This window comes from Lonchura striata, chromosome 1 (assembly GCF_050655825.1).
Source record: "Lonchura striata isolate lonStrDom1 chromosome 1, ASM5065582v1, whole genome shotgun sequence".
NCBI lineage: Eukaryota > Metazoa > Chordata > Aves > Passeriformes > Estrildidae > Lonchura > Lonchura striata.
In genome coordinates, this window is record NC_140703.1 from 118,056,569 (window position 1) to 118,068,275 (window position 11,707).

Consider the following 11,707-nt stretch of genomic DNA (forward strand, 5'->3'; position numbering starts at 1 on the left):
AAGCCTGAGTTTCTCTGATGGATTGTCCCTGGAATTTCAGACATTTCTGGCAATTCTTCAGTTTATTTCTTGGTCTTGTAAGGTTTTCAGAAGAGCAGTGTTGAGTTTTGGTGTTTGCCTGTGCTCCCTGCATCCCTTCGGGGCTGTTCCACGCTCTGCAGCTTTGTTCCCAGGTGGGGTGGAGCTCTCAGCTCGGGCTGCTGGAGCACTGGAAATGCAGAGAGCACGCAGGATCCGGGTGTCATTCCTGCAGGAGGGGACACAGGGACATTCCTGGGTCATGGGAATGCTTCCTGGGCTCCTGTGTCTGGGCAGACTGAAGGCAGGCAGTGACTCTGGGCTGCACAAAACAGCAGGAGAATGTTCTTCAGTGTCTCCCTTGTTGGTTGTTTCTCCAAAGAGGGTGTGGAAAACCAGGTTTCCATGGAAAACCAGGTGTTCCCTGGCTTAAGACTACTCAGAGTTTTCTCCTTCTGGCTGCTTCAGAATGTTCCTGGAGCCCTTGGGAAGAATGTGCTGAGTGGAACGGACAGAAGGAGGTGGAGGGTTGGGAGCTGGGGGGAGTCTCCAGGTGTCCCTGTGGTCCCTGGTGGGAATGGGGAATGTCAGCGTGCCTGTGTTGCTTGCAGGGCTCGTTGCTGTGGGAGAGAAGGCCCAGAAGAGGTCCGGCCATTACGTGGTGATGAAGGATCTTTCAGGTGAGATTCTTGTCTGGAATAACGCAGTTCCCAGAGGCTGGGTGGGCCCTGACCCTGGAATGTCTGTGTGCCAGGGAAGCACCCGGTGTCTGCGCTGATGGAGATCTGCAACAAGAGGAGGTGGACGCCCCCCGAGTTCGTGCTGGTGGACGACAGTGGGCCTGATCACCGCAAACATTTCATCTTCAAGGTGGGTCTGGGCTGCCTGCCCCTGTGCTGCTTTCCCTCTGCCAGGGGTGAAATCCATGTTTCTGTTTGATAGAAACACCTCACGGGGCTGGCTGAGGATGGTGGAGCCGTCTCGGTGCTGGAATGTGCAAGTCCTGTTCCTGGAAAGGCCAAACCGAGTCCCTGGAGCACTTTATTCTGGGATCCCAGGGCTGGAGCCCCTCTGGAGCCAGGCTCGGAGAGCTGGGGGTGCTCACCTGGAGGACAGAAGGCTCCAGGGAGACCTCAGAGCTCCTTGCTGGGCCTAAAGGGGCTCCAGGAGAGCTGCAGAGGGACTGGGGACAAGACATGGAGGGGCAAAACACCAGGAGTGGCTTCCCACTGCCAGAGGGCAGGGCTGGCTGGGATCTTGGGAATTAGGAATTGTTCCCTGGCAGGATTGGCAGGCCCTGGCACAAGGTACCCACAGCAGCTGGGGCTGCCCCTGGGTCCCTGGCAGTGCCCGAGGCCAGGCTGGCCACTGGGGCTTGGAGCAGCCTGGGGCAGTGGAAGATGTCCCTGCCCGTGGCCGGGGTGGAGTGGGATGAGATTTAAGGTCCCTCCCAACCCGAAGCTCGGTGGGATGCCGCAAAATGTCCGTGCTGAGAGGCAGCCAGGGGTTCCGTGTGTCCCTAAAGAACTGCCCAGACTGTGCCTGGGGCAGCCACGGCCCCCTCGCTAACCCCTGGTTCCCCCGTGCCAGGTGAGAGTCAATGGCAACGAGTACAGGCCCACCTTTGCCAGCCTTAACAAGAAGCACGCGAAAGCCACGGCGGCCACGGCGGCGCTGCAGGCCATGGGACTCGTACCAAAGGAAAGCATGGTCAATACCACCATGTTCAGGAGTGCCTCACACCGCTAAGCTTGGCTTTACTGGGACACTGGTTCTGAGCATTGTACTCTGCACAAGAAATGGTATTTGCCCCTCTCATGTTGTAAATACATCGGCGATTCCCACCTTGTAAAAACTGTACAGACACCCACAGGTTTTTCTTTTGTACCATCCAAATGTATTTAAATCATACTTAGTTTTTGGTATGTTTATATTGTTTACATTAGTGATGTAATTATTTCTTAAACGACTAAATCAGACGACAGACTCTGGAGGCATCAGAAATCCAGACCCTTGGCTGAAGCTCCTGCGGTTCAGAACGTTGGCCCTTTGATACAGTTTTGTAGTGGCTGCAGAGTTCCCTGGGCTCGGGGGGGTGCTGGGGACACCCGGGGGCCGTGCCCGGGCGCTGCCCCTCGGTGCCACCGGTGCCCCGGGACCGCCGGAGCCGCGGGCGCTGCCGGAGCGATGCGGAGATTTCGGACGCGACCCGGCCCGGCCTCCTGGCGGCCCCGGGAGGGGGACCTGGGGCCGCTCTTCCCAACCAGTGAATCCACTGCCTGATGCCGATTGTACGGATTTGTGGTTCATGTGAATTTTAAACTCTTAACAGATCTACAACTGGATTTGGGGGGAGGGAGGGGGTAGAATTACGCTTCAATTGTTGTACCCAACTTGGTCAATAAAGCAGCACAAGTTCATAATCTTCACCCCTGGTCAGTAAACAGTAATTCCAATGGATGCCAAGCCAGGAAACAGGAATTTTAAATACCCCAGAATGCCTTCTGCAAGAAACACATACGATACAGAAGTGGCTTTGTGAGGATTCTCAACAGCCATCGGGATGGCAGGAGCGGGTCTGGTTGTTTTCGTTTGTTTTGAACTTTATTAAATAACTCCTTGGGATTAAATGTTTCCATAAGGATCCTCTGCTCTCAGGGGGCCTGATCCAGAGTTTGGGCAGTTGAACAGTGGGAGAGGATGTAGAAAGCTTTTCCTGCTTTTTAGTTTATTTTTTATTTAAGAAGCATTAATCTTTGATCTGTGTGCACCTGGGATGGGAAGGGGCAGTGCACCCTCCCTGAGGGATCTGAGTTAGGAGCAGGCTGCCAGGATTTCTGCACTGGGGTCGTTCAGGTCCCAGACAAGTCTCTGTGAGGTGTGAACCTGAGCTGGGTTTGGGGACAGAACAAACCCAGCCAGGCTGCTCAGGCCTCACGTGAGGGACCCTTTGGCCATGGGCCCATGGAGCTGAGGACTTCCTGGTACCCGGAGCCCTGTGGATCCCGTCAGTGGCACAGAACACGGAGTCTCCTTGCTCTGCAGGGACAAGGGTTGGTGTTTCCCGTGCAGCAGGGAATTGGGGTTGGTTTGGAGACAGAAAAGCCCCTCTGAGTCTGTCCAAGCGCTCTGGAAATGCTTCAGTTGATCTTCATTTCATGGACGTTGTTGTCTTGAATTAAACTTTTTTCCCTTTGGCATCTTGCCGTCGGTCTCTGACTAAATGTGTGGAGCTTGTCCTGCGAACTGCCCGGGAGGTGTGGAAACCCCGGGAGCTGCGGGAGGAGGTGCCCTGGGGGTGCCAGGCTCCACCCCGGGGCTGGGAGCAGCTCCCACCGCACCCCGTGGCTTGGCAGAGCTCAAACCTGGCAGCTGCTGAGGATTCTCTGCATGGCATCTCAGCATTCACAGCTGGACACCATCAAATTTGGGAACGTACAAGCCCCTCTACTTGTTTTGTTCTTTTTTCTGTAATCCCCGTTTACCATGCATAAGGTAAAGATGTGAGTTCTCTCCTAGCAGCAGAGAAATGCAGTCCCACTAAAGACTCCGTTTGAAAAATCACTGTTAGGCAAGGTCTGGATTTCATGGCTCAAAGCTGGGGAAGGGATGGGGGTCTGTGTGTCCCCGGGCCAGGAGCAGCCCGGAGCTGGGAGCAGCTGGGGTTTGCTCCTGGAGCCGACAGCTCACAGCAGTTCAGTGACTGAACTGCACTCACACAGTAAAGCAATGGTTAACCACCAAGAATCCCAGCAGAGCTTCCTCCCTGCTGTGGACAGAAGGGGTCTGGAGGCAGAGGGAGCTTTTGCTGGCCCAGGCTCAGGGGCTGCTCCGTGCCCGTGTTGGGTTTGCAGGGCTTTGCTCGGTGATCCCAGACCCCCAGGGGCAGCGGCAGGGAATGCTGAGCTTTGCTGCCCACGGCTTCACTTCAGTAACAAACTGCAGATTATAGAAATATGGCTGGAGAGCACAAACACGAGTTGGTTCTATTTCCCACTCAGCTTTGGCATTCCTTGATGCAGGAATGTGCTCAGCCAAGAGCTGTGGAAAAGCAACAGACTCCCCAAAAGGCCTGGGACCCCTCTACCTGCAGGGAAACACAGAGCCCCTGGTCAGACCCTGCTCCTCTGTATGATCCATGGAATCCCTGGGGCTGGCAAAGTCCTCCCAGCCCAGGGAGTCCCAGCTGGGCCCCATGCCCACCTTGTCCCCAGCCCAGAGCACTCAGTGCCACCTCCAGGGGACACCTGCAGGGATGGGCACTGCAAAGCTCCCTGGGCAGCCCCTGCCAGGGCCTGGCCACACTTCCTCCTGCTCAGGGGCTGCAGCCAATTTAATTCCTCCCCTTGTTCCCCTCCAGGCTGGGTTTTGTAAGCCTGGGGTGGGTGTGGGAGCTCTGAGCAGCTCTGGGGCCCTCTGATCTCCATTCCTCCCTGTGGACTTTGAAGATGACTCCAACCCAAGAGGTGCCACACACCCAGGTGCAGCTACCGAGGGTGGCAGGGGGCTGTGAACAGTGAGAAGGGGTTTTGCCAAGCATTCCACCCATCCATAGGATCCCAGAAGGGTTGGGTGGAAGGGACCTTAAAAGCTCATCCGATTCCTATTCCCTGCCCTGGAGGGGTTGTATTTCCAACCTGGTTACGAGTTCCTGCCCCAAGCAGGAGCAGAAATTCCTTACTTGGAACAGAAGGTGTGTGTGCGTGGGGAAGAGCAACCTGCCAGGGGCAAACCAGACCAATAAAACCACATTTTATTAAAACAGCCCTTTCTACATTAAAAAATATGTCCGAGGCCTTTCCCCTCCGTTCCTTCCAAGCCCTTGGAAGTGTTCCTGTGCAGCAGCTGTGTGGGGTGTCCCTCCTGCCCTGCCCCGAGCCCAGCACCTGCAGCCCTGGGAGGGAGCGTCCTGCTCCATGGCCCAGCAGCATCCCTAGGCCTTCCAGGTGTAGGTGTAATCCTTCATCTCCAGCAAGCGGATGGAGGATTTTCCCAGAGTCGGACACTGCTGCAGCTGATCCAAAGTCTTGGGATGCAGCCCGCAGGCAGGCAGGTCCTGCTGCACATCCTCCTGCAGAGGGCACACACCGAGTCAGGGTTTCTGCGGGAAGTGCCTGGAGCTCCCCCACTGCTGAGGGAGGAGCCCCAGGGGTGATCCCGGAATCCCGGTGCGAAGGGAGGGTCCCGCTCTGGCCGCCCGGGCGGGGCCGGGGCCGCGTCCTCACCTGGGCCGGGGCCGGGCGGGCGTTGAAGGCGGCGCTGGGCTCGTGGGCGCTGAGCAGGGCGCGGAAGGCGCCGCGCTGCGCCGGGCCCAGCACCAGCGTCAGGGCGTGCAGGGCGTGCGGCAGGACCGGCCCCAGCACCTCCAGGCTGAACACGTCCTCGAAGCCCCCCTGCGCCCGGGCACGGCCGCTGACAGTGCGAGCCTGGGGGCGGAACAGTTAGCGCCGCAGCACCGCGGCCAGGGCGAGCTCTCACGGCCCTGGCAGCACCGTGCCACGGCCCGCTGAAAATGGAAACGCTACTGTGCAGTGCACGAGGTTTTACTGTCCCTGTGACAGCTCCTAAAATGTATCCCCTGGACTGCAGGGATTGGGAAGTGCACAAGAACAGGATGAACTTCTCTGGTGGAACAAGTAGATCATCCTACTCTTACTGGGAAGAAATTTGGGTTAGATATAGGGAAAGAATTCTTGGTGTAGGGTGAGGAAGCCCTGGCACAGGTGTGGCTGCCCCTGGATCCCTGGAAGTGTCCAAGGTCAGCCTTGGAACAACCTGGGATGGTGGAAGGTGTCCCTGGCCACGGCAGGGGTTGGCACTGGGACGATCCTGAAGGTCCCTCCCAGTCCAAACCATTCCTTGCAGGAGCAGAAGGTGAGCTGCTGTTCAGGGGCTCCTCGAGCAAGGGGCTGGGGTAGTCTGAGACCCCATAAGATCTGGGGAGAATTTAACAACCGCTTTCCCTCTGGGCAGCTCTGCACAGCCTCTTGTCTCTCGGGAGGTGAGGAAAGGGAAGGCTGGGATTCCAGTTCAGCGCAGGGATGTGTTGTAGGGATTTAGGAACGGGCTGTGCCTGCAGACAAAATGCTGACTCAGGCTTTAGCCACAAAAATCCCGCTGTGCCGCCTGAGGGAAAGTTCACCAAGCCCGGGTCTGATCCCTGGGTAAGGAAGCTGCTTCCTCCCCCTCCCCGGAGCCAGCCTGTCCCTCACCTTGAGCGTCTGCATGGTCCCGCCGCGGAAAGCCACCGGGGACAGCAGCGTCGGGGGCAGCCCCGCCTGCGGCCCCGCCACCGCCACCAGGCTGCGGCAGCTGATCAGGAAGTTCAGCAGCGTGAAGGTGTGGCTGCCTCTCACCAGCACCAGCGACTCGGGTCTGTGATCCACCTGCACCTCGTGCTTCTCCTTGCGCCTGGGGAGCGAGTCAAGGGAAAGCCACGGCGCAGAGGGAGGCATCCATGTGCCAAAAAGCTGGACCAATGAGCCCCCCACACCCCATCTGACCAAAATCCCCAACACCAAACCCCACCCAGCTTTGCACCCATCCAGATCTGCTCTTCAGCTGTTAAGCAGCATCTTAATCCTGGCTTCAAATCCTAGGAATATTGGCAAAGTAACTAAAAATGCAACCTCTCATATCGTGCAGGAATGTGAGGATTCATATCTGGAAAACAGTTCTCAAAACCTTCTACAGAACTTAAATGTGAAGCACAGCACTGTAACAGCTGCAGGGTTTTCTGGTGTCACACATCTGGAAGATCAAAGGAAGGATACATTTGGATAGAAATAGTATCTGGTTTCTTCACCTTGTCTTGGACTCCCATCTCCTCAAGCCAAGAGAAGCTTCCATCATCATCATCATCACTGGGAGTTGGTTCCCTGGAGACGCAGGATGAGTGTTAGGAGGGCAGTGCCTCCGAGGAAGGTTTTCCAAATGGACTGTGCAGGAGCCTGGAATTCCAGCACTGCACAACTGTGGGTAATAGAAAGATAGAAACTTCCACAGATTCAGGAGGGTTTGATCTACAGCCTTGGAAGGAGCTTGGATTGATGTAAAAGTAAAGTACATTATTAAGTAGAATAACAGACATTAAGAACAAAGAACAGACATTACGTAGAAAAGTCATCAACTTATTTTCTATAGTTGTAAGTAAGAATATACCTTAAGTAAGTGAGAAACTGTATTAATAAGATGGTGAAGGGTTTATAATTACATTATAATTATATATTATAATTGGTTATATATAATTGGGTGTGGTTGTATAGAGTAAGAGTTTAGAAATCTTAAATGAAGCATCTGTGTGTATGTGATTTAGAAACCCATTAGACAAAATTATCCGCAGTGCAGCAGAAGTAAGTAAAGGTGACAGGTTAGGAAAGCAAAACAAACCCTGTGGCAGCTGTCTGCTGGGTTAGAAAGTTCTATATTGCCTTGTAATGAAGGAACTTGTGACTACTTTGAGCTATGGCCGAATGCTTGCTCCTCTGGGATGGTGTTTATCTGAGCAAGGAATGGATGGTCCCATCCCTTTATTACAAAGGGTGACAATGATACACAACGCTGTTACTTACCCTGTAACAACGCTGTTACTTACCCTGTAACAACACTGTTACTTACCCCGTAACAACGCTGTTACTTACCCTGTAACAACGCTGTTACTTACCCTGTAACAACGCTGTTACTTACCCCGCATCCCCCACGCTGCTGCCCCCTCCGAGCCCATCGGCGGTGTCTGTTTCCAGACTCTCCTCTGAGCTTTTCTGTTTCCTGCTCCTACTTTCCTCGAGCAACGGTAAGGAGAACTCTATGCCTGGGCAGAGCAAAGGCAGCAGTGAGGGGCCGCGTGCCAGCGCTGCCCCGTGCCCGTGCCCCGTGCCCTTACCGTCGCCGCGCAGGGCCTCGCGCAGGCCGCGCGTGGTGGGCGCGATGGCGGCGGTGGGCACGGCGCTGCCCGCCAGCCCCGCGGCGCGGAACAGCACCGAGAACTGCGGCGCGCACACGTAGAAATACGGACACAGCCGGGCCCGCAGCAGGTTGTACAGGGAGGTGAAGCTCACCGACCTGGCGGGGAACAAACAGCGCTGGCACAGCTGGCAGCCCTCCCCTGATGGAGAGGGAAGCTGGGCGAGGCACGGAGGGACAGGCACAGGGAATGGCTCCCACCGCCGGAGGGCAGGGCTGGGTGGGAGATTGGGAACTGGGAATTGTTCCCTGGCAGGGTGGGCAGGTCCTGGCACAGGGTGCCCAGAGCAGATCCCTGGCAGTGCCCAAGGCCAGGCTGGACACTGGCGCTGGGAGCAGCCTGGCACAGTGGGTGATGTCCCCATGGCAGAGGTTGAAATGCAATGATCCCTAAGCTCCCCTCCAACCAACCCGTGCCACGACTCTGTGATTAATTAAAACCTCCCTGTCTCGCTCTACCCCAGCCCATCAGTACTTTGGCTGCACTTACCAGTCACTCATGAGCACCTGCTGCACGGCCTCGTCCTGTGCCCAAGGACAGGCCTTTCCTGCCATCCTCCTGTCTGCCCCGAGGCGGGGGAACAGCGGCAGCCAGGGCAGCGAGGGGTGCAGCCAGTAGACCAGGCTCTGCTGGAAGGCACAGCGCAGCTCCGTGCACAGCCGCGGCTCCTGCAGGTCCCACAGGCCGTGAGGGGCACGGTGAAGCTGCCACCCAGATTTCCATTCCCAGTTCTCATTCGAATCCTCATTCCCATTATCATCCCCATATCCCATCCTCATTCACAGTTCCCATTCCCCATTCCTTATTCCCAGTTTTCATCCACATCCCCTTTCCCAGATTTCCATTCCCAGTTCCCATTCGAATCCTCATCCCCATTCCCAATTCCCATTCCCCATCCCCATTCCTTATTCCCAGTTCCCATCCACATCCCCTTTCCCACTTTTCATTCCCAATTTCCCATTCCCAGTTCCTATTCCCAGTTCCCAGTTTCCCATTCCCAGTTCCCATTGCTGGCAAAGATGCAGCCCATTCCCCATTCCTTATTCCCAGTTCCCATCCACATCCCCTTTCCCAGTTTTCCATTCCCAATTTCCCATTCCCAGTTCCCAGTTTCCCATTCCCAGTTCCCATTGCTGGCAAAGATGCAGCCCATTCCCCATTCCTTATTCCCAGTTCCCATCCACATCCCCTTTCCCAGTTTTCCATTCCCAGTTTCCCATTCCCAGTTCCCATTGCTGGCAAAGCTGCAGCCCCGGGCACCCGCCCAGCCCTCACCTGCACGCTCCGGGGCAAGGTGGTTTCTGCAGCTCTGCAGTGCTGGGCAAAGCCCTGCGCCTCCTCCTGTGCTTTCAGGTGCTCTGCCCAGGTGAAGGGTTGGGAGGACATGAAGAGAACCCGGGTTTTAATGCTCCAGTCCGCAGGGAATTCCTCGCTTGGCAAGGAGGGAGCTTTGGGAACAGCCAGAGGTGAATGAGAGCTCTGAGCAGACAGAAACAGCATCAGTTAACTCACAGAAAACTAAACCTGTTCACAGGCTGAACCAAAGGCACAGTTACTATTTTATATATTATTATATTATTTATTATTATTTAATATTTATATTATTATATTGTCTAAACATTATTATATTATTTAGTATAGTATTTATTGTATTGTTTATTATATTATTTATTATATCATTTATTCTATTATTTATTATATCTTGATTTATAATTTTTATTTTATATATATTATATATTTATATATTTTTCTATTATTATTTTGATTATTTTACTCAGTACCAGATTCTAACAAAAATACTCCATTCTACTGCCTATAAAACCACATCAGAGGGCTTGTACTCGTGAGTCCTTCCAACAGTATAAACTAGGAACAAATAAAGGATAAATTGTTAAAACTAAAAAGCCCCAAGCCTGTTGTTTACAAAGACAAGAATTTCCATGCCAAAATGGTTATTTCATTTCATTCTCTCCCGGTGACTGTAAGGTTACATGCTGAAAAAAGCCCTGAGCACCTCCAAGACAGTTTGCTTTCTTTTTTCTATCCTTCTAATTTAGTTGGAACTTCAGTTTCTGTACCTAGAACAACATTAGAGAATGTCTATTGAAACTGTTTCAATTTCAAGGGCTGGTTTTCAGGAATTCTTGCTTTCCTATGTGCCTGATGAAGTGCTCCATTTCTGTAGCTGAAAACCAGAATGCAGGAGCTATCTGGTGAAGAACATCCTCATCTCAACTACATATAAAACTAAGAAACAGTACAATTATAGTTAGGAAAACTGAAAGACAACAACCTCTGTCCATGGGACTATGATAGCAGTGAGGTCAGGCAGAAGGCTGTCACCAGAACAGGAATCAATGTAAGAAATGTCCTTGAATACGGACATTTTAGTACATTCTTTTACACAGAGATGGGCCAGCAAATACCACCTGAAACAGTTTCATCTTTCTGTGTGCCCGGAGAACAGCTGGAATCTTTTCAGCAGCCTGTGCCGTTCCTTACCTGGCTTAGGTCGAGGATGTCGGAACTTTCAGCAGGCTCCGCTCTGCCTGGAGGCTTCTCTTCACCCGCCGGCTCTAAAAACTAAATGAAAGAACAGCATAAGGCACAGCACAAAGGAAGCAGCGGGCTGATAACTTTAAAAACTGCCCTTGCAATGACATTTCCCGAGTGATCCTCAGCACCCCGGGCTGCGAACAAACCCCGATCGGGGCGAGCACGAGATCCGCACCCAGCGCTGAGCGGCAGCCCGAGCCCAGCCGGGCCTTGGGGCAGGCGGGGGAGAGCCAGGGCTGCGTCGGAAAGGGGCTGGGGGCGAGGGCGGGGGTGGTGGCTGAGGGCTGAATGTGACGGCTGAGGGCTCAGTGCAATGGCTGAGGGCTCAGTGCAATGGCTGAGGGCTGAATGCGATGGCTGAGGGCTCAGTGCAATGGCTGAGGGCTCAGTGCAATGGCTGAGGGCTCAGTGCAATGGCTGCGGGCTGAATGCGATGGCTGAGGGCTGAATGCGATGGCTCAGGGCTCAGTGCAATGCCTGAGGGCACTGGCGGAGGGCAATGGCTGCGGGCTGAATGCGATGGCTGAGGGCTCAGTGCAATGGCTGCGGGCTGAATGCGATGGCTGCGGGCTCAGTGCAATGGCTGAGGGCACTGGCGGAGGGCTGAGCGCGGTGACCCCGCTGCCGGGGCTCGGTCCCACCTGCCAGAAGGGCGCTGCCGACGCCTCCCCGCCCGCCGGGGCCGCTGCCCGAGGCCGAGGGGCGGCCGCCGCCCGCCGCGGAGCTCGCTCCAGGCTGGAGAAGGGGTTGCGGCGCCGGGCGGCCGCGGAGCCCCGCGGGGCCGGGGCGGCGGCGGCTTCCGCGGCGGCGGTGGCGGGGTCGCTCCTCCGCCCGGGACGTTTGCGCTTCAGCCGCAGCAGCGCCGGCGGCTTCTTGAAGCCGGGCGAGCGCTCGGGCTCGGCAGGGGCGGCCATGGCCGAGCCGCGCTCCCGTCTTGGCGCCAAAGAGCGGCGGCTCCGCCCCGGGGCGGCGCTGAGGGAGCGGCGCCGCCATCGCTGCCGCCCTCAGGGGCTCTGAGGGGAGCGCGGCTCCCGCCAGCCCCGCTCCGCCCGCACGGGCAGCGCAAACCTGGAGCACAAAGACACACGGCGCTGCCATTGTGTCCGTGCCCTTCCAATGCACCCGCACACGGCCCCGGGGCTGCGCTCGGCCGCGGCAGCAGCGCTCCAG

At 55.5% G+C, this 11,707-nt stretch overlaps 2 protein-coding genes across 5 annotated transcripts in view; one reads left to right on the top strand and one right to left on the bottom strand.

Moving 5' to 3' along the window:
• The window catches only part of SON (SON DNA and RNA binding protein), a 37,173-nt gene extending 33,955 nt beyond the window's left edge, over positions 1 to 3,218 (top strand). For 2 of the 3 annotated variants that reach the window (XM_077781716.2, XM_077781715.2), the window contains exons 10-12: positions 630 to 698; positions 773 to 888; positions 961 to 2,447. In XM_077781716.2, coding sequence (XP_077637842.2) covers positions 630 to 698; positions 773 to 888; positions 961 to 1,587 — 812 coding nt within the window. In that variant the 3' untranslated portion in view covers positions 1,588 to 2,447. Of the gene's footprint in view, positions 1 to 629; positions 699 to 772; positions 889 to 960 lie in introns of all 3 variants that reach the window. The other variant, XM_021538733.4, reaches the window with a different exon arrangement.
• A 1,536-nt stretch (positions 3,219 to 4,754) lies between these two features.
• Positions 4,755 to 11,473, bottom strand: DONSON (DNA replication fork stabilization factor DONSON). Of its 2 annotated transcripts, none has more exons than XR_014957284.1 (10): positions 11,179 to 11,453; positions 10,484 to 10,564; positions 9,257 to 9,460; positions 8,471 to 8,649; positions 7,901 to 8,079; positions 7,705 to 7,828; positions 6,792 to 6,896; positions 6,231 to 6,429; positions 5,244 to 6,091; positions 4,755 to 5,089 (listed from the first exon to the last, which is right to left on the bottom strand). XR_014957284.1 is itself a non-coding variant. In XM_077790908.2 (10 exons), exons 1-10 carry the CDS (start codon positions 11,449 to 11,451, stop codon positions 4,952 to 4,954), a joined length of 1,683 nt encoding a protein of 560 aa, XP_077647034.2. In that variant the 5' UTR covers positions 11,452 to 11,473; the 3' UTR covers positions 4,755 to 4,951. The 2 variants fall into 2 exon arrangements, 1 of the variants encoding a protein (XP_077647034.2); XM_077790908.2 differs by having other exon boundaries at positions 5,244 to 5,444; positions 11,179 to 11,473.
• Positions 11,474 to 11,707: the final 234 nt, after the last annotated feature.